An 18,654-nucleotide genomic window follows, 5' to 3' on the forward strand; every position below is an offset into this window, starting at 1 on the left:
ATATCCCCTCCCAAAGAGACTTGATTCATATTCCCTCCCAAAGAGACTTGGTTCATATCCCCTCCCAAAGAGACTTGGTTCATATCCACTCCCAAAGAGACTTGATTCATATCCCTTCCCAAAGAGACTTGGTTCATATCCTCTCCCAAAGAGACTTGGATCATAGCCTCTCCTAAAGAGACTTGGAGCATATCCTCTCCCAAACAGAATTGGTTCATATCCCCTCCCAAAGAGACTTGATTCATATACCCTCCCAAAGAGACTTGGATCATAGCCTCTCCCAAAGTGACTTGGATCATATCCTCTCCCAAAGAGACTTAGATCATATCCTCTCCCAAAGAGACTTGGATCATAGCCTCTCCCAAAGAGACTTGGATCATATCTCCCAAAGAGAATTGGATCATATCCCCTCCCAAAGAGACTTGGATCATATCCCCTCCCAAAGAGACTTGGTTCATATCCTCTCCCAAAGAGACTTGGTTCATATCCTCTCCCAAAGAGACTTGGTTCATATCCTCTCCCAAAGAGACTTGGTTCATAGCCTCTCCCAAAGAGACTTGGTTCATATCCTCTCCCAAAGAGACTTGGTTCATATCCTCTCCCAAAGAGACTTGGATCATACCCTCTCCCAAAGAGACTTGGAACATATCCTCTCCTCATATCCTCTCCTAAAGAGGCTTGCATCATATTCTCTCTCAAACAGACTTGGATCATAGCCTCTCCCAAAGAGACTTAGATCATAGCCTCTCCCAAAGAGAATTGGATCATATCCTCTCCCAAAGAGACTTGGTTCATATCCCCTCCCAAAGAGAATTGATTCATATCCTCTCCCCATATCCTCTCCCAAAGAGACTTAGATCATAGCCTCTCCCAAAGAGACTTGGTTCATATCCTCTCCCAAAGAGACTTGGAACATATCCTCTCCTCATATCCTCTCCCAAAGAGACTTAGATCATATCCTCTCCCAAAGAGACTTGGATCATAGCCTGTCCTAAAGAGACTTGGATCATATCTCCCAAAGAGAATTGGATCATTTCCCCTCCCAAAGAGACTTGGTTCATATTCTCTCCCAAAGAGACTTGGTTCATAGCCTCTCCACATATCCTCTCCCAAAGAGACTTGGTTCATATCCTCTCCCAAAGAGACTTGGTTCATATCCTCTCCCAAAGAGAATTGGATCATATCCCCTCCCAAAGAGACTTGGTTCATATCCTCTCCCAAAGAGACTTAGATCATAGCCTCTCCCAAAGAGACTTGGTTCATATCCTCTCCCAAAGACACTTGGTTCTTGTCCTGTCTCAAAGAGAATTGGATCATATCCTCTCCCAAAGAGACTTGGTTCATATCCCCTCCCAAAGAGAATTGATTCATATCCTCTCCCCATATCCTCTCCCAAAGAGACTTGGATCATATCCTCTCCCTAAGAGAATTGGATCATATCCTCTCCCAAAGAGACTTGGTTCATAACCTCTCCCAAAGAGAATTGGATCATACCCTCTCCCAAAGAGACTTGGTTCATATCCCCTCCCAAAGATAATTGATTCTATCCTCCCCCCTCAGCCTCTCCCAAAGAGACTTGGTTCATATCCTCTCTCAAAGAGACTTGGATCATAGCCTCACCTCATATCCTATCCTACAGAGACTTGGATCATATCCTCTCTCAAAGAGACTTTGATCATAGCCTCTCCCAAAGAGACTTGGAGCATATCCTCTCCCAAAGAGAATTGGTTCATATCCCCTCCCAAAGAGACTTGATTCATATTCCCTCCCAAAGAGACTTGGTTCATATCCCCTCCCAAAGAGACTTGGTTCATATCCACTCCCAAAGAGACTTGATTCATATCCCTTCCCAAAGAGACTTGGTTCATATCCTCTCCCAAAGAGACTTGGATCATAGCCTCTCCTAAAGAGACTTGGAGCATATCCTCTCCCAAACAGAATTGGTTCATATCCCCTCCCAAAGAGACTTGATTCATATACCCTCCCAAAGAGACTTGGATCATAGCCTCTCCCAAAGTGACTTGGATCATATCCTCTCCCAAAGAGACTTAGATCATATCCTCTCCCAAAGAGACTTGGATCATAGCCTCTCACAAAGAGACTTGGATCATATCTCCCAAAGAGAATTGGATCATATCCCCTCCCAAAGAGACTTGGTTCATATCCTCTCCCAAAGAGACTTGGTTCATAGCCTCTCCCAAAGAGACTTGGTTCATAGCCTCTCCCAAAGAGACTTGGTTCATATCCTCTCCCAAAGAGACTTGGTTTATATCCTCTCCAAAGAGACTTAGATCATATCCTCTCCCAAAGAGACTTAGATCATAGCCTCTCCCAAAGAGACTTGGTTCATATCCTCTCCCAAAGAGAATTGGATCATATCCTCTCCCAAAGAGACTTGGTTCATATCCTCTCCCAAAGAGACTTGGTTCATATCCTGTCCCAAAGAGAATTGGATCATACCCTCTCCCAAAGAGACTTAGATCATATCCTCTCCCAAAGAGACTTAGATCATAGCCTCTCCCAAAGAGACTTGGTTCATATCCCCTCCCAAAGAGAATTGATGCATAACCTCTCCCCATATCCTCTCCCAAAGAGACTTGCATCATATCCTCTCTCAAAGAGACTTGGATCATAGCCTCTCCCAAAGAGACTTAGATCATAGCCTCTCCCAAAGAGACTTGGTTCATATCCCCTCCCAAAGAGAATTGATTCATAACCTCTCCCCATATCCTCTCCCAAAGAGACTTAGATCATACCCTCTCCCAAAGAGACTTGGTTCATATCCTCTCCCAATGAGACTTAGATCATATCCTCTCCCAAAGAGACTTAGATCATAGCCTCTCCCAAAGAGACTTGGTTCATATCCTCTCCCAAAGACACTTGGTTCTTGTCCTCTCTCAAAGAGAATTGGATCATATCCTCTCCCAAAGAGACTTAGATCATATCCTCTCTCAAAGAGACTTAGATCATAGCCTCTCCCAAAGAGACTTGGTTCATTTCCTCTCCCAAAGATAATTGGATCATAACCTCTCCCAAAGAGACTTGGTTCATATCCCCTCCCAAAGAGAATTGATTCATATCCTCTCCCCATATCCTCTCCCAAAGAGACTTGGATCATATCCTCTCCCTAAGAGAATTGGATCATATTCTCCCAAAGAGACTTGTTATAACCTCTCCCAAAGATATCCTCTCCCAAAGAGACTTGGTTCATATCTCCCAAAGATTATACATAGCCTCTCCCAAAGAGACTTGGTTCATATCCTCTCTCAAAGAGACTTGGATCATAGCCTCACCTCATATCCTATCCTAAAGAGACTTGGATCATATCCTCTCTCAAAGAGACTTGGATCATAGCCTCTCGCAAAGAGACTTGGAGCATATCCTCTCCCAAAGAGAATTGGTTCATATCCCCTCCCAAAGAGACTTGATTCATATTCCCTCCCAAAGAGACTTGGTTCATATCCCCTCCCAAAGAGATTTGGTTCATATCCACTCCCAAAGAGACTTGATTCATATCCCTTCCCAAAGAGACTTGGTTCATATCCTCTCCCAAAGAGACTTGGATCATAGCCTCTCCTAAAGAGACTTGGAGCATATCCTCTCCCAAACAGAATTGGTTCATATCCCCTCCCAAAGAGACTTGATTCACATACCCTCCCAGAGAGCCTTGGATCATAGCCTCTCCCAAAGTGACTTGGATCATATCCTCTCCCAAAGAGACTTAGATCATGTCCTCTCCCAAAGAGACTTGGATCATAGCCTCTCCCAAAGAGACTTGGATCATATCTCCCAAAGAGAATTGGATCATATCCCCTCCCAAAGAGACTTGGTTCATATCCTCTCCCAAAGAGACTTGGTTCATAGCCTCTCCCAAAGAGACTTGGTTCATAGCCTCTCCCAAAGAGACTTGGTTCATATCCTCTCCCAAAGAGACTTGGTTTATATCCTCTCCCAAAGAGACTTAGATCATATCCTCTCCCAAAGAGACTTAGATCATAGCCTCTCCCAAAGAGACTTGGTTCAAAGCCTCTCCCAAAGAGAATTGGATCATATCCTCTCCCAAAGATACTTGGTTCATATCCTCTCCCAAAGAGACTTGGTTCATATCCTGTCCCAAAGAGAATTGGATCATACCCTCTCCCAAAGAGACTTAGATCATATCCTCTCCCAAAGAGACTTAGATCATAGCCTCTCCCAAAGAGACTTGGTTCATATCCCCTCCCAAAGAGAATTGATGCATAACCTCTCCCCATATCCTCTCCCAAAGAGACTTGCATCATATCCTCTCTCAAAGAGACTTGGATCATAGCCTCTCCCAAAGAGACTTAGATCATAGCCTCTCCCAAAGAGACTTGGAGCATATCCTCTCCCAAAGAGAATTGGATCATATTCTCTCCCAAAGAGACTTGGTTCATATCCCCTCCCAAAGAGAATTGATTCATAACCTCTCCCCATATCCTCTCCCAAAGAGACTTAGATCATTGCCTCTCCCAAAGAGACTTGGTTCATATCCTCTCCCAAAGAGACTTGGAACATATCCTCTCCTCATATCCTCTCCCAAAGAGACTTAGATCATATCCTCTCCCAAAGAGACTTGGATCATAGCCTCTCCCAAAGAGACTTGGATCATATCTCCCAAAGAGAATTGGATCATATCCCCTCCCAAAGAGACTTGATGCATATCCCCTCCCAAAGAGAATTGGTTCATATCCCCTCCCAAAGAGACTTGGTTCATATCCCCTCCCAAAGAGACTTGATTCATATCCCCTCCCAAAGAGACTTGGTTCATATCCTCTCCCAAAGAGACTTGGATCATAGCCTCTCCCAAAGAGACTTGGAGCATATCCTCTCCCAAAGAGAATTGGTTCATATCCCCTCCCAAAGAGACTTGATTCATATCCCCTCCCAAAGAGACTTGGTTCATATCCTCTCCCAAAGAGACTTGGTTCATATCCTCTCCCAAAGAGACTTGGATCATATCCTCTCCCAATGAGACTTGGTTCATATCCTCTCCCAAAGAGACTTGGTTCATATCCTCTCCCAAAGAGACAGTAAAATGGTAGTCTGTCAAGGTAAAGCATTGCTGTTGTAACCAGTAGAATGGTAGTCTAGGTAAATCGGAAAACATTACCAGTAATTCTACTACCTTTATTTACCTTTATTTACCTGTACCTTTATTCCAGGTACGCTATTGAAAATACTTCCACTAAAACTAACATAAAATATGTTGAGGTAAACAGAAATAAGATATTTACCTGTGGGGACTTCCACAGCCCATGTGACTATTACAATGAGGGCAGGTCTAGATAAATTCAAATATTACCTATAGCTCTATGACATTTCTACAGTATTTCCAGGTAAGTGAACAGGAAAACCCCCTTACCTGAGCAGACTGCCAAAGCCCATCTCTTCCTCCTCCTCCTCCTGATATATTGGGTCCTCTATGTCTGGGATCTCATTCAGAGCCTGAAATAACATACACAGACATCTTAGTGCCGGGCTGGAATAAAAACCTGCACTGGGCCAGAATTGAAGAACCCTTTCAGGTCTGAAAACACTCCCACATTTGACATTCCTGGGATACATACCAAATGGCACCTAACATAGAGCACTACTGTTGACCAGGACCCATAGTGAACTACTGTTGACCAGGACCCAGAGTACTGCACTACTGTTGACCAGGACCCATAGTGCACTACTGTTGACCAGGACCCATAGTGCACTACTGTTGACCAGGGCCCATAGTGCACTACTGTTGACCAGGACCCATAGGTCACTACAGTTGACCAGGACCCATAGTGCACTACTGTTGACCAGGGCCCGTAGTGCACTACTGTTGACCAGGGCACATAGTGCACTACTGTTGACCAGGACCCATAGTGCAATACTGTTGACCAGGACCCATAGTGCACAACTGTTGACCAGGACCCATAGTGCACTGCTGTTGACCAGGACCCATAGTGCACTACTGTTGACCAGGACCCATAGTGCACTAATGTTGACCAGGACCCATAGTGGACTACTGTTGACCAGGACCCATAGTGAACTACTGTTGACCAGGACCCAGAGTACTGCACTACTGTTGTCCAGGACCCATAGTGCACTACTGTTGACCAGGACCCATAGTGCACTACTGTTGACCAGGGCCCATAGTGCACTACTGTTGACCAGGACCCATAGTGCACTACAGTTGACCAGGACCCATAGTGCACTACTGTTGACCAGGGCCCATAGTGCACTACTGTTGACCAGGGCACATAGTGCACTACTGTTGACCAGGACCCATAGTGCAATACTGTTGACCAGGACCCATAGTGCACTACTGTTGACCAGGACCCATAGTGCACTGCTGTTGACCAGGACCCATAGTGCACTACTGTTGACCAGGACCCATAGTGCACTACTGTTGACCAGGACCCATAGTGGACTACTGTTGACCAGGACCCATAGTGCATTACTGTTGACCAGGACCCATAGTGCACTACTGTTAACCAGGACCCATAGTGCACTACTGTTGACCAGGTGCCATAGTGGACTACTGTAGACCAGGACCCATAGTGCATTACTGTTGACCAGGACCCATAGTGCACTACTGTTAACCAGGACCCATAGTGCACTACTGTTAACCAGGACCCATAGTGCACTACTGTTGACCAGGCCCCATAGTGGACTACTGTTGACCAGGACCCATAGTGGACTACTGTTGACCAGGACCCATAGTGCATTACTGTTGACCAGGACCCATAGTGCACTACTGTTAACCAGGACCCATAGTGCACTACTGTTAACCAGGACCCATAGTGCACTACTGTTGACCAGGCCCCATAGTGGACTAATGTTGACCAGGACCCATAGTGGACTACTATTGACCAGGACCCATAGTGGACTACTGTTGACCAGGACCCATAGTGTACTACTGTTGACCAGGGTCAATAGTGTACTACTGTTGACCAGGACCCATAGTGCACTACTGTTGACCAGGACCCATATAGCACTACTGTTAACCAGGACCCATAGTGCACTACTGTTGACCAGGACCCATAGTGGACTACTGTTGACCAGGACCCATAGTACTACTGTTGACCAGGACCCATAGTGCACTACTGTTGACCAGGACCCATAGTGCACTACTGTTGACCTGGACCCATAGTACTACTGTTGACCAGGACCCATATTTATATTTGTTTTTATTTTGGATCCCTATCAGTTCCTGTCAAGACACCAGCTACTCTTCCTGGGGTTTATTATGGATCCTCATTAGTTCCTGCCAAGGCAGCGGCTTCTCTTCCTGGGGTTTATTATGGATCCCCATTAGTTCCTGCCATGGCAGCGGCTACTCTTCCTGGGGTTTATTATGGATCCCCATTAGTTCCTGCCAAGGCAGCAGCTACTCTTCCTGGGGTTTATCATGGATCCCCATTAGTTCCTTTCAAGGCAGCAGCTACTCTTCCTGGGGTTTATTATGGATCCCCATTAGTTACTGTCAAGGCAGCAGCTACTCTTCCTGGGGTTTATTATGGATCCCCATTAGTTCCTGTCAAGGCAGCAGCTTCTCTTCCTGGGGTCCGGCAAAACTAAGGCAGTTATGCAATTTTAAAACATTACACTACATTCATAACAGATTTCACAACACACTAAGTGTGTTCCCTCAGGCCCCTACTTCACTACCACATATTTACAACACAGAATCCATGTGTATGTGTGTGTATAGTGCGTATGTTATCGTGTGTATGCATGTGTCTGTGCCTATGTTTGTGTCTCTTCACAGTCCCCGCTGTTCCATAAGGTGTATTTTTATCCGTTTAAAAAAAAAATCTGATTTTACTGCTTGTATCAGTTACCTGATATGGAATAGAGTTCCATGTAGTCAAAGGTAGTGCACTATATACAGAATAAGGAGCAATTTGGGATACACCAGAGTCTAACACGTCTCACCTGGTTCATACAGGGGAACCTCTTGTCAGAGTCTGATGTCTCACCTGGTTCATACAGGGGAACCTCTTGTCAGAGTCCAGTCTGCTGGGAAGTGGGACCTCCAGGCTACCCAGGGAGTCTAGCGTCAGAGCGTCCAGGAAAATGTTCTCTGTTGGGCCTCTGACCCTCACTACAGCCCCCTGCTCTTCATGGGCCTCCGAGTCCGAGTGGGAGCGGGTGGGGAGGGAAACAGGGCCGGGGATGGCAGAGCGAGGGGAGCGGGGTGACCGGGGTGACCGGGGAGAGCGAGGGACCTTACATGGGCTCTCCTGAGGGGAAAAGACACCCCTGGGTCCTCCTGCCGTCGCCCCGTCTTTGACGTCGGAGGGTGAACCCTCACTGCCCTGTCGGACGTTCAGCTCTCTCTGCAGCTGTGGGGGGAGAAGAGAGAGGGAGGAGAGGGAGAGATGAGAGGTAGAGAGAGAAGGAGGAGAGAGAGGAGAGGGAGAAAGGAAAGAAATGAGAGGAGAGTAGAGAGAAGAGGAGAGGAGAGGAAAGGAATGAGAGGAGTAGGGAGAGAGGAGAGGAGAGGAGGAGGGGGAGAGGAAAGGAATGAGAGGAGATGGAGAGAGGAGAGGGAGAGAGGAGAGGAGGAGGGAAAGAGGAGAGGAGGAGGAAGAGAGGAAATGAATGAGAGGAGCGGGAAAGAGGAGAGGAGGAGGGAGAGAGGAGATGAGGAGGGAGAGAGGAGAGGAGGCGGGAGAGAGGAATGAATGAGAGGAGAGGGAGAGAGGAGAGGGAGAGAGGAGAGGAGGAGGGAGAGAGGAAAGGGAGAGAGGAGAGGAGAGGGAGAGAGGAAATGAATGAGAGGAGAGGGAGAGAGGAAATGAATTAGAGGAGAGGGAGAGAGGAGAGGAGGAGGGAGAGAGGAGAGGAGGAGGGAGAGAGGAAAGGAATGAGAGGAGAGGGAGAGAGAGAGGAGAGAGGGAGGAGAGGGAAAGAAAGGAAGGAGAGGAGGAGGGAGAGAGGAAATGAATGAGAGGAGCGGGAAAGAGGAGAGGAGGGGGGAGAGAGGAGAGGAGGAGGGAGAGAGGAGAGGAGGAGGGAGAGAGGAAATGAATGAGAGGAGCGGGAAAGAGGAGAGGAGGAGGGAGAGAGGAGAGGAGGAGGGAGAGAGGAGAGGAGGAGGGAGAGAGGAAAGGGAGAGAGGAAATGAATGAGAGGAGAGAGGAGAGGGAGAGAGGAAAGGAATGAGTCGTTTCAGACAGGGTGATGTGACTACAGAATATGAAGAGAGATGGTCTCAGTAGTGTGACACCCTCCCTCCCTCCCCCTCCTCACCCTCTCCATCTTGTGGTGCATGTTTCTCATGTTGCTGTCCCACTCTTGTCTCTCCCGGTCGAAGCGTTCCAGCAAGTCTCTCCTCTCCCTCCCCCACCTCTTCTCTCCATGCTGCAGCTTCCAGTGGAGGTCCAGGGAGGTGCTGTGGCTCTCTGCCAGGAGGCAACGGTGCTCCTCTCGCTCCTGTTTAAAGGCCCAGTCTGGGTCTCCTCCTCCTCCCTGCATCTCTCCTCTGGCCTCTCCTCTCACCTCTCCTTTCTCTTCTTGTCTCTCCTCTTCCAACTGGTTGAACACATAACAAGACAGACAATATATTAGTTGAAGAACAAGAAGAACAATCCATAACAATGTGGAGAAGTATGAGGATGGGTCTTTAAAGTGTTTTACCATGTGATCAGATCAGGAGAAACTCTGGGACCGGACTACAATCAGTCTGTCAGATGACCTGACTACAATCAGTCTGTCAGATGGGGTTTTGCTGTTCAGTGAGATTATCAACTTGGCTTGCCTTCACTAATTCCTATTTTATACAGCATACTCATGGGAAAAGACATGAATTGTTTTAACGCCCTGGCCATAGAGAGGGGTTTTTGTTCTTTATTTTTGGTTAGGCCAGGGTGTTACATTGGGTGGGCGTTCTATGTTCATTTTTCTATGTTTTTGTATTTCTTTGTTTTGGGCCGTGTGTGGCTCCCAATCAGGCACAGCTGTAGTTCATTGTTGCTGATTGGGAGTCACACATAAGGAGCCTGTTTTTCCTTTGGGTTTTGTGGGGGATTGTTTTCTGTCTCGTTCGTTTTTGACCAGACAGGACTGTTTACTATCATTGCTGTTTTATGTTTTGTTTATAGTGGTTCATTTTATTAAATATTCATAATGAATCCCCTGCATCTTGGTTTTGTTGTGACGACAGCCGTTACAATTGTGATGATTTTTGTGTATGCCCCTCTCCCTACCGGTGTGATTACTACCTCTGAGGGTTTAGAGCTTGAGGTAGACACCTCATACAAGTACTTGGGAGTATGGCTAGACGGTACACTGTCCTTCTCTCAGCACATATCAAAGCTGCAGGCTAAAGTTAAATCTAGACTTGGTTTCCTCTATTGTAATCGTACCTCTTTCACCCCAGCTGCCAAACTAACCCTGATTCAGATGACCATCCTACCCATGCTAGATTACGGAGACGTAATTTATAGACCGGCAGGTAAGGGTGCTCTCGAGCGGCTAGATGTTCTTTACCATTCGGCCATCAGATTTGCCACCAATGCTCCTTATTGGACACATCACTGCGCTCTATACTCTTCTGTAAACTGGTCATCTCTGTATACCCGTCGCAAGAGCCACTGGTTGATGCTTATTTATAAAACCCTCTTAGGCCTCACTCCTCCCTTAACCAACAATGCAGTTTAAAGAAAATAGAAAATATTTACAAAATAAACGAATGTAATTTTTTTTTAAATTAAAAAGTAACACCCTAAAATAACAATAATGAGGCTATATACAGGGGGGTACCGGTACCGAGTCAATGTGGAGGCTATATACAGGGGGCACCGATACCGAGTCAATGTGGGGGCTATATACAGGGGGTACCGGTACAGAGTCAATGTGGAGGCTATATACAGGGGGGTACCGGTACCGAGTCAATGTGGAGGCTATATACAGGGGGTACCGGTACCGAGTCAATGTAGAGGCTATATACAGGGGGTACCGGTACAGAGTCAATGTGGGGGCTATATACAGGGGGTACCGGTACCGAGTCAATGTAGAGGCTATATAAAGGGGGTACCGGTACAGAGTCAATGTGGGGGCTATATACAGGGGGTACCGGTACAGAGTCAATGTGCGGGGGCACCGGTCAGTCGAGGTAATTTGTACATGTAGGTAAGGGTAAAGTGACTATGCATAGATAATAAACAGTCTTATGGCATTGGGGTAGAAGCTGTTAAGGAGTCTTTTGGACCAAGACTTAGCGCTCCGGTACTGCTTGCCGTGTGTTAGCAGAGAGAACAGTCTATGACTTGGGTGACTGCAGTCTTTGACAATTTTTTGGGTCCTTCCTCTGACACCACCTAGTATATAGGTCCTGGATGTCAGGAAGCTTGGCCCCAGTGATGTACAGGGCTGTACGCACTACCCTCTGTAGCGCCTTACGGTCAGATGCCGAGCAGGTGCCATACCAGGCGGTGATGCAACAGTCAGGATGCTCTCGATGGTGCAGCTGTATAACTTTTTGAGGATCTGGGGACCCATGCCAAATCTATCAGTCTCCTGAGGGAGAAAAGGCATTGTCGTGCCCTCTTCACGACTTTCTTGGTGTGTTTGGACCATGATAGTTTGTTAGTGATGTGGACATCAAGGAACTTGAAACTCTTGACCCACTCCACTGCAACCCTGTCAATGTGAATGGGGGTGTGTTCGGCCCTCCTTTTCCTGTAGTCCACGATCATCTCCTTTCATCTTGCTCATGTTGAGGGAAAGGTTGTTGTCCTAGCACCACACGATCAGGTCTCTGACCTCCTCCCTATAGGCTGTCTCGTCGTTGATCAGGCCTACCACTGTTGTGTCGTCTGCAAACTTAATGATGGTGTTGGAGTCGTGCCTGGCCGTGCAGTCATGAGTGAACAGGGAGTACAGGAGGGGACTGAGCACACACCCCTGAGGGGCCCCTGTGTTGAGGATCAGCGAAGCAGATGTGTTGTTGCCCACCCTTACCACCCGGGGGCAGACCGTCAGGAAGTCCAGGATCCAGTTGCAGGGGGAGGTGTTTAGTCCCAGGGTCCTTAGCTTAGCGATGAGCTTTGAGGGCACTATGGTGTTGAACGCTGAGCTGTGGTCAATGAACAGCATTCTCGCATAGGTGTTCCTTTTGTCCAGGTGGGAAAGGGCCTTTCAACACACTTCATGGCTACCGACATGTGTGCTACGGGGCGGTAATCATTTAGGCAGGTTAGCTTTGCTTTCTTGGGCACAGGGTGGTCTGCTTGAAACATGTAAGTATTACAGACTCGGTCAGGGAGAGGTTGAAAATGTCAGTGAAGAGACTTGACAGTTGGTCCGCACATGCTCTGAGTACATGTCCCGGCCTTGTGAATGTTGACCTGTTTAAAGGTCTTTCTCAGATCAGCTACGGAGAGCGTGATCACCCAGTCGTCCGGAACAGCTGGTGCTCTCATGCATGCTTCAGTGTTGCTTGCCTCCAAGCAAGCATAAAAGGCATTTAGCACGTCTGATAGTCTCGCGTCACTGGGCAGCTCGCGGCTGGGTTTCCCTTTGTAGTCTGTAATAGTTTGTAAGCCCTCCCACAGCCGTCGAGCGTCCGAGCCGGTGTAGTAGGATTCGATCTTAGTCCTGTATTGACTCTTTGCCTGTTTGATGGTTCGTCTGAGGGCATAGTGGGATTTCTTATAGGCGTCCGGATTAGTGTCCCACTCCTTGAAAGCGGCAGCTCTAGCCTTTAGATCGGTGTGGATGCTGCCTGTAATCCATGGCTTCTGGTTGGGAAATGTACGTACAGTCACTGTGGGGACGACGTCATCGATGCACTTATTGATGAAGCTGGTGACTGAGGCTGTATACTCCCCAATGCCATTGGATAAGTCCCGGAACATATTCCAGCCTGTGCTAACAAAACAGTCCTGTAGCGTAGCATCTGTGTCTTGAGCGAGTCACTGGTACGTCCTGCTTTAGTTTTTGCTTGCAAGCAGGAATCAGGAGGATATAATTATGGACAGATTTGCCAAATGGAGAGCGAGGGAGAGTTTTGTACGGGTCTCTGTGTGGAGTAATGGTGGTCTAGAGGTAATTATTTTCTGATTGCACATGTGACATGCTGTTAGAAATTATCCAACATGGCGTAGCAGTCGGACGTGTGTTTTGTCTTGTCCCGTCTTGTCTCATGTAAATATAGTTTTCTTCCTCGTTTTTTCATACATATTTCGTATATATATATATATATTTTTTTTTTATCTCACTTTCCATCTACGGACTGAATATACTCTCTTGCAACCCGCCTCACCCAATGTGGTACGGAGCTGCGATTTTTATACTTTACAACCGGAAGCCCCATCAGAGGCTAGCCAGGTAACTAGCTAGCTACTAGCCAGTAGTCAGTTAGCCCCTGCTAGTTAGCCAGTCAATACCTGCCAGTCTGCACAGCGCGATATCAACCCAGAGCATATCGGACTGCTTTTCTCTACCACATCTCCGGATTCCTACCGCAAGCTCTGAACCTTTACACCGGATCATCGCAGCTAGCTAGCTGCAATCTGAGTGGCTACTCCTGGCTAACGTCTCTGTCCTGAAGCAAGCACCAGGTAGCCTTGAGATAGCCTCGAGCTAAGCCCAGCTCCCGGCTAGCCGAAGAGGTCCACCAGCCAATTCTTGGTCTACAATACCTCTTTTGCCAATTGGCCTGCACTCTTTACTGCCGACACGGAGCCCCGCCGATCCATCACGACTGGTCTGCCGACGTAATCATCCGAGGTGGTTTCAACAGGCTGTTCCGTTGCGACGTCGCTGGAGGCCCCTCTGCTGCTCCGGCCCGCTAGCTGTCTGAATCACTGTGTCTCCAGCTCGCCTAGCGTAGTAGCGTCTACTGAATCGGCTCCCTGACTCATCTATTGCTACTCATTGGACCCTATGATCACTCGGCTACACATGCCTTTCCCTAATGTCAATATGCCTTGTCTATTGCTGTTTTGGTTAGTGATTATTGCCTTATTTCACTGTAGAGCCCTCAGCCCTGCCCAATAAGCCTTAGATAGCCCTTTTGTTCCACTCTCCACACATGCGGTGACCTCACCTGGCTTAACAGGTGCCTCTAGAGACAAAACCTCTTTCATCGTCACTCAATGCCTAGGTTTCTCGCCACTGTACTCACATCCTACCATACCCTTGTCTGTACGTTATGCCTTGAATCTATTCATCCACGCCCAGAAATCTGCTCCTTTTACTCTCAGTTCCGAACACACTAGACGACCAGTTCTTATAGCCTTTAGCCGTACCCTTATCCTACTCCTCCTCTGTTCCTCTGGTGATGTGGAGGTTAACCCAGACCCTGCAGCCCCCAGCACCACTCCCATCCCCCAGGCGCGCTTATTTGTTGACTTCTGTAACCGTAATAACCTTGGTTTCATGCATGTTAACATTAGAAGCCTCCTCCCTAAGTTTGTTTTATTCACTGCTTTAGCACACTCCGCCAACCCAGATGTCCTAGCTGTGTCTGAATCCTAGCTTAGGAAGGCCACCAAAAATCCTGACATTTCCATCCCTAACTATAACATTTTCCGACAAGATAGAACTGCCAAAGGGGGCGGAGTTGCAATCTACTGCAGAGATAGCCTGCAGAGTTCTGTCATACTATCCAGGTCTGTGCCCAAACAATTCGAGCATCTACTTTTAAAAATCCACCTTTCCAGAAACAAGTCTCTCACCATTGCTGCTTGTTATAGACCCCCCTCAGTTCTTATAGCCTTTAGCCGTACCCTTATCCTACTCCTCCTCTGTTCCTCTGGTGATGTGGAGGTTAACCCAGACCCTGCAGCCCCCAGCACCACTCCCATCCCCCAGGCGCTCTTATTTGTTGACTTCTGTAACCGTAATAACCTTGGTTTCATGCATGTTAACATTAGAAGCCTCCTCCCTAAGTTTGTTTTATTCACTGCTTTAGCACACTCCGCCAACCCAGATGTCCTAGCTGTGTCTGAATCCTAGCTTAGGAAGGCCACCAAAAATCCTGACATTTCCATCCCTAACTATAACATTTTCCGACAAGATAGAACTGCCAAAGGGGGCGGAGTTGCAATCTACTGCAGAGATAGCCTGCAGAGTTCTGTCATACTATCCAGGTCTGTGCCCAAACAATTCGAGCATCTACTTTTAAAAATCCACCTTTCCAGAAACAAGTCTCTCACCATTGCTGCTTGTTATAGACCCCCCTCACCCTCAGCTGTTCCCTGGACACTATATGTGAATTGATTGCCCCCCCATCTATCTTCAGAGTTCATACTATTAGGTGACCTAAACTGGCCTTCATACAATCTAAGCTAGATGCCCTCAATCTCACACAAATTATCAAGGAATTTACCAGGTACAACCCTAAATCCGTAAACATGGGCACCCTCTTAGATATCATCCTGACCAACTTGTCCTCTATATACACCTTTGCTGTCTTCAACCAGGATCTCAGCGATCACTGCCTCCTTGTCTGCGTCCGTAATGGGTCAGCGGTCAAACGACCACCCCTCATCACTGTCAAACACTCCCTAAAACACTTCAGCGAGCAGGCCTTTCTAATCCACCTGGTATCCTGGAAGGATATTGACCTCATCCTGTCAGTAGAGGATGCCTGGTTGCTCTTGGGGCTACAGGTTAGCAATGAACCCCGAGTCGGGATTGCTAACAAGGCTGGAAATTCAAAACATCAAAAATCTAATCATTTCAATTTCTCAAACAATCAACTATTTTACACAATTTAAAAGATAAACATCTCCTTAATCTAACCACATTGTTCGATTTTCAAAGAGGCTTTACGGCAAAAGCATAAAGTTAGATTATGTTAGGACAGTACATAGCCACAAAAGTACAAACATCCATTTTCAATTCAAGGTCAGGCGTCACCAAAAGCAGAAACCAGCTAGAATTATGCACTAACCTTTGTCAATCTCCATCAGATGACACTCCTAGGACATTATGTTATACAATACATGCATTTTTTGTTCCATCAAGTTCATATTTATATCCAAAAACAGCATTTTACAGTAGCGTGAAATTCAGATTTTTTTCTTCTCTGAAATGCTTCCGGTGAACATAACAAAATTACTATTCGAAAACATTGGTAAATTATAATATTGTCATTCAAAGAATAATATATTATCATCTCGTAATTGCTACCGAATGGCCAGATCTCAAAATAACTTTACTGGGAAATCACATTTTGCAATAAACGGGGTGCTATGCTAAGAACAATAAGCTATGCTATACAGTTAGCATCATCTAATATCGATAATAACATTGTAAATATCCCTCTTACCTTTGATTATCTCCATCAGAAGGCACTGCCAGGAATCCCAGTTCCAGAACAAATGTGGTTTCTTTTGACAAAGTTCATAATTTATGTCCAAATAACACCAAGTAGTTAGCGTTCATTATGCTCCCACAAAACGTGGTGGGGGGGTGGTAAAATCACGCCGAAAAGCTAAAAAAACCTAGTAAATAATCTATTTACGTTCGTTCAAACATGTCAAACGTTGTTTAGCATTAATCTTTTGGTCCATTTTTAACGTTAAACATCAGTAATATTTTCACACAACCTATCCTATGTCTAGATAAACAATTATGACAAACTCACGCTTCTCAGATTTATGCGCAGGCGCAAAAAAATGAAGTGACGACATGTCAACTTCCTTGCATTCTAATTTGCTCTCTGTTTATCATAGACGCTTCAAACAACTTTATAAAGATCGTTGACATCTAGTGGATGCCGTAGGAGTTGCGAAATGAATCCTTTCTCACTATGGTATCTATAAAACAATGACACTAAATAGTACAGTCACAAAATTCACATTTTTTTTTTTATCTATTTTTCACAGGTTTTTGCCTGCAATATGAGTTTTGTTATACTTACAGACACCATTCAAACTGTTTTAGAAAATTCAGAGTGTTTTCTATCCGAATGTGTTAATAATATGCATATCCTAGCTTCTGAGTTGGTGTAGGAGGCAGTTAAAAATGGGCACATATTTTTTTCAAAATTTCTCAATACTGCCCCCTAGCCCCAACAGGTTAAAAGTGCTTTCCTCACCATCTTAAATAAGCATGCCCCGTTCAAAAAATGTAGAACTAAGAACAGATATAGCCCTTGGTTCACCCCAGACTTGAATGCCCTTGACCAGCACAAAAACATCATGTGGCGTACTGCATTAGCATCGAATATCCCCCGCGATATGCAACTTTTCAGGGACGTCAGGAACCAATATGCACAGTCAGTTAGGAAAGCCAAGGCTAGCTTTTTCAAACAGAAATGTGCTTCCTGTAGCACTAATTCCAAAAGGTTTTGGGAACTGTAAAGTCCATGGAGAATAAGAGCACCTCCTCCCACCTGCCCACTGCACTGAGGCTAGGAAACACTGTCACCACCGATAAATCTACGATATTCGATAATTTCAATAAGCATTTTTCTATGGCTGGCCACGCTTTCCACCTGGCTACCCCTACCCTGGCCAACAGCTCTGCAACCCCTGCAGAAATTTGCCCAAGCCGCCCCCCCGCTTCTCCTTCACCCAAATCCAGACAGCTGATGTTCTGAAAGAACTGCATAATCTGGATCCCTACAAATCAGCTGGGCTAGACAATCTGGACCCTCATTTCTGAATTTATCTGCCGAAATTGTTGCAACCCCTAATACTAGCCTATTCAACCTCTCTTTCATATCGTCTGAGATCCCCAAAGAGTGGACACAAACTCTTATAGACCTATATCCATCCTGCCCTGCCTTTCTAAAGTCTTCAAAAGCCAAGTTAACAAACAGATCACCGACCATTTCGAATCCCACCGTACCTTCTCCACTATGCAATCTGGTTTCCGAGCTGGTCATAGGTGTACCTCAGCCACGATCAAGGTCCTAAACGATATCATAACCGCCATTGATAAAAGACACGACTGTGCAGCCGTCTTCATCGACCTGGCCAAGGCTTTCGACTCTGTCAGTCACCGCATTCTTATCGGCAGACTCAATAGCCTTGGTTTCTCAAATGACTGCCTCACCTGGTTCACTAACTACTTCTCAGATAGTGTTCAGTGTGTCAAATCGGAGGGCCAGACCTCTGGCAGTCTCTATGGGGGTGCCGCAGGGTTCAATTCTCGGGCCGACTCTTTTCTCTGTATATATCAATGATGTCGCTCTTGCTGCTGGTGATTCTCTGATCTACCTCTACGCAGACGACACCATTCTGTATACATCTGGCCCTTCTTTGGACATTGTGTTAACAAACCTCCAAATGAGCTTCAATGCCATACAACACTCCTTCCGTGGCCTCCAACTGCTTTTAAATGCTATTAAAACTAAATGCATGCTATTCAACCAATTTCTGCCCGCACCCACCAGCCCGACTAGCATCACTACTCTGGATGGTTCTGACTTAGAATATGTGGACAACTACAAATACCTAGGTGTCTGGTTAGACTGTAAACTCTCCTTCCAGACTCACATTAAGCATCTCCAATCCAAAATTAAATCTAGAATTGGCGTCCTATTTCGTAACAAAGCCTCATTCACTCATGCTGCCAAACATACCCTCGTAAAACTGACTATCCTACCGATCCTTGACTTCGGCGATGTCATTTACAAAATAGCCTCCAACACTCTACTCAACAAACTGGATGTAGTCTATCACAGTGCCA

General features: G+C 46.3%; 1 protein-coding gene across 3 annotated transcripts in view; it reads right to left on the bottom strand.

Annotated features, from left to right (window-relative positions):
• The window catches only part of LOC106591360 (microtubule cross-linking factor 1), a 262,906-nt gene that overhangs the window by 107,005 nt on the left and 137,247 nt on the right, over positions 1-18,654 (bottom strand). For all 3 annotated transcript variants that reach the window (XM_045694518.1, XM_045694519.1, XM_045694520.1), the window contains 3 exons: positions 9,256-9,537; positions 7,980-8,345; positions 5,384-5,466 (listed from right to left, as the gene is read on the bottom strand). In XM_045694518.1, coding sequence (XP_045550474.1) covers positions 5,384-5,466; positions 7,980-8,345; positions 9,256-9,537 — 731 coding nt within the window. The remainder of the gene's footprint in view (positions 1-5,383; positions 5,467-7,979; positions 8,346-9,255; positions 9,538-18,654) is intronic.

The sequence above is a fragment of the Salmo salar genome, chromosome ssa14, assembly GCF_905237065.1.
Source record: "Salmo salar chromosome ssa14, Ssal_v3.1, whole genome shotgun sequence".
Lineage (NCBI taxonomy): Eukaryota > Metazoa > Chordata > Actinopteri > Salmoniformes > Salmonidae > Salmo > Salmo salar.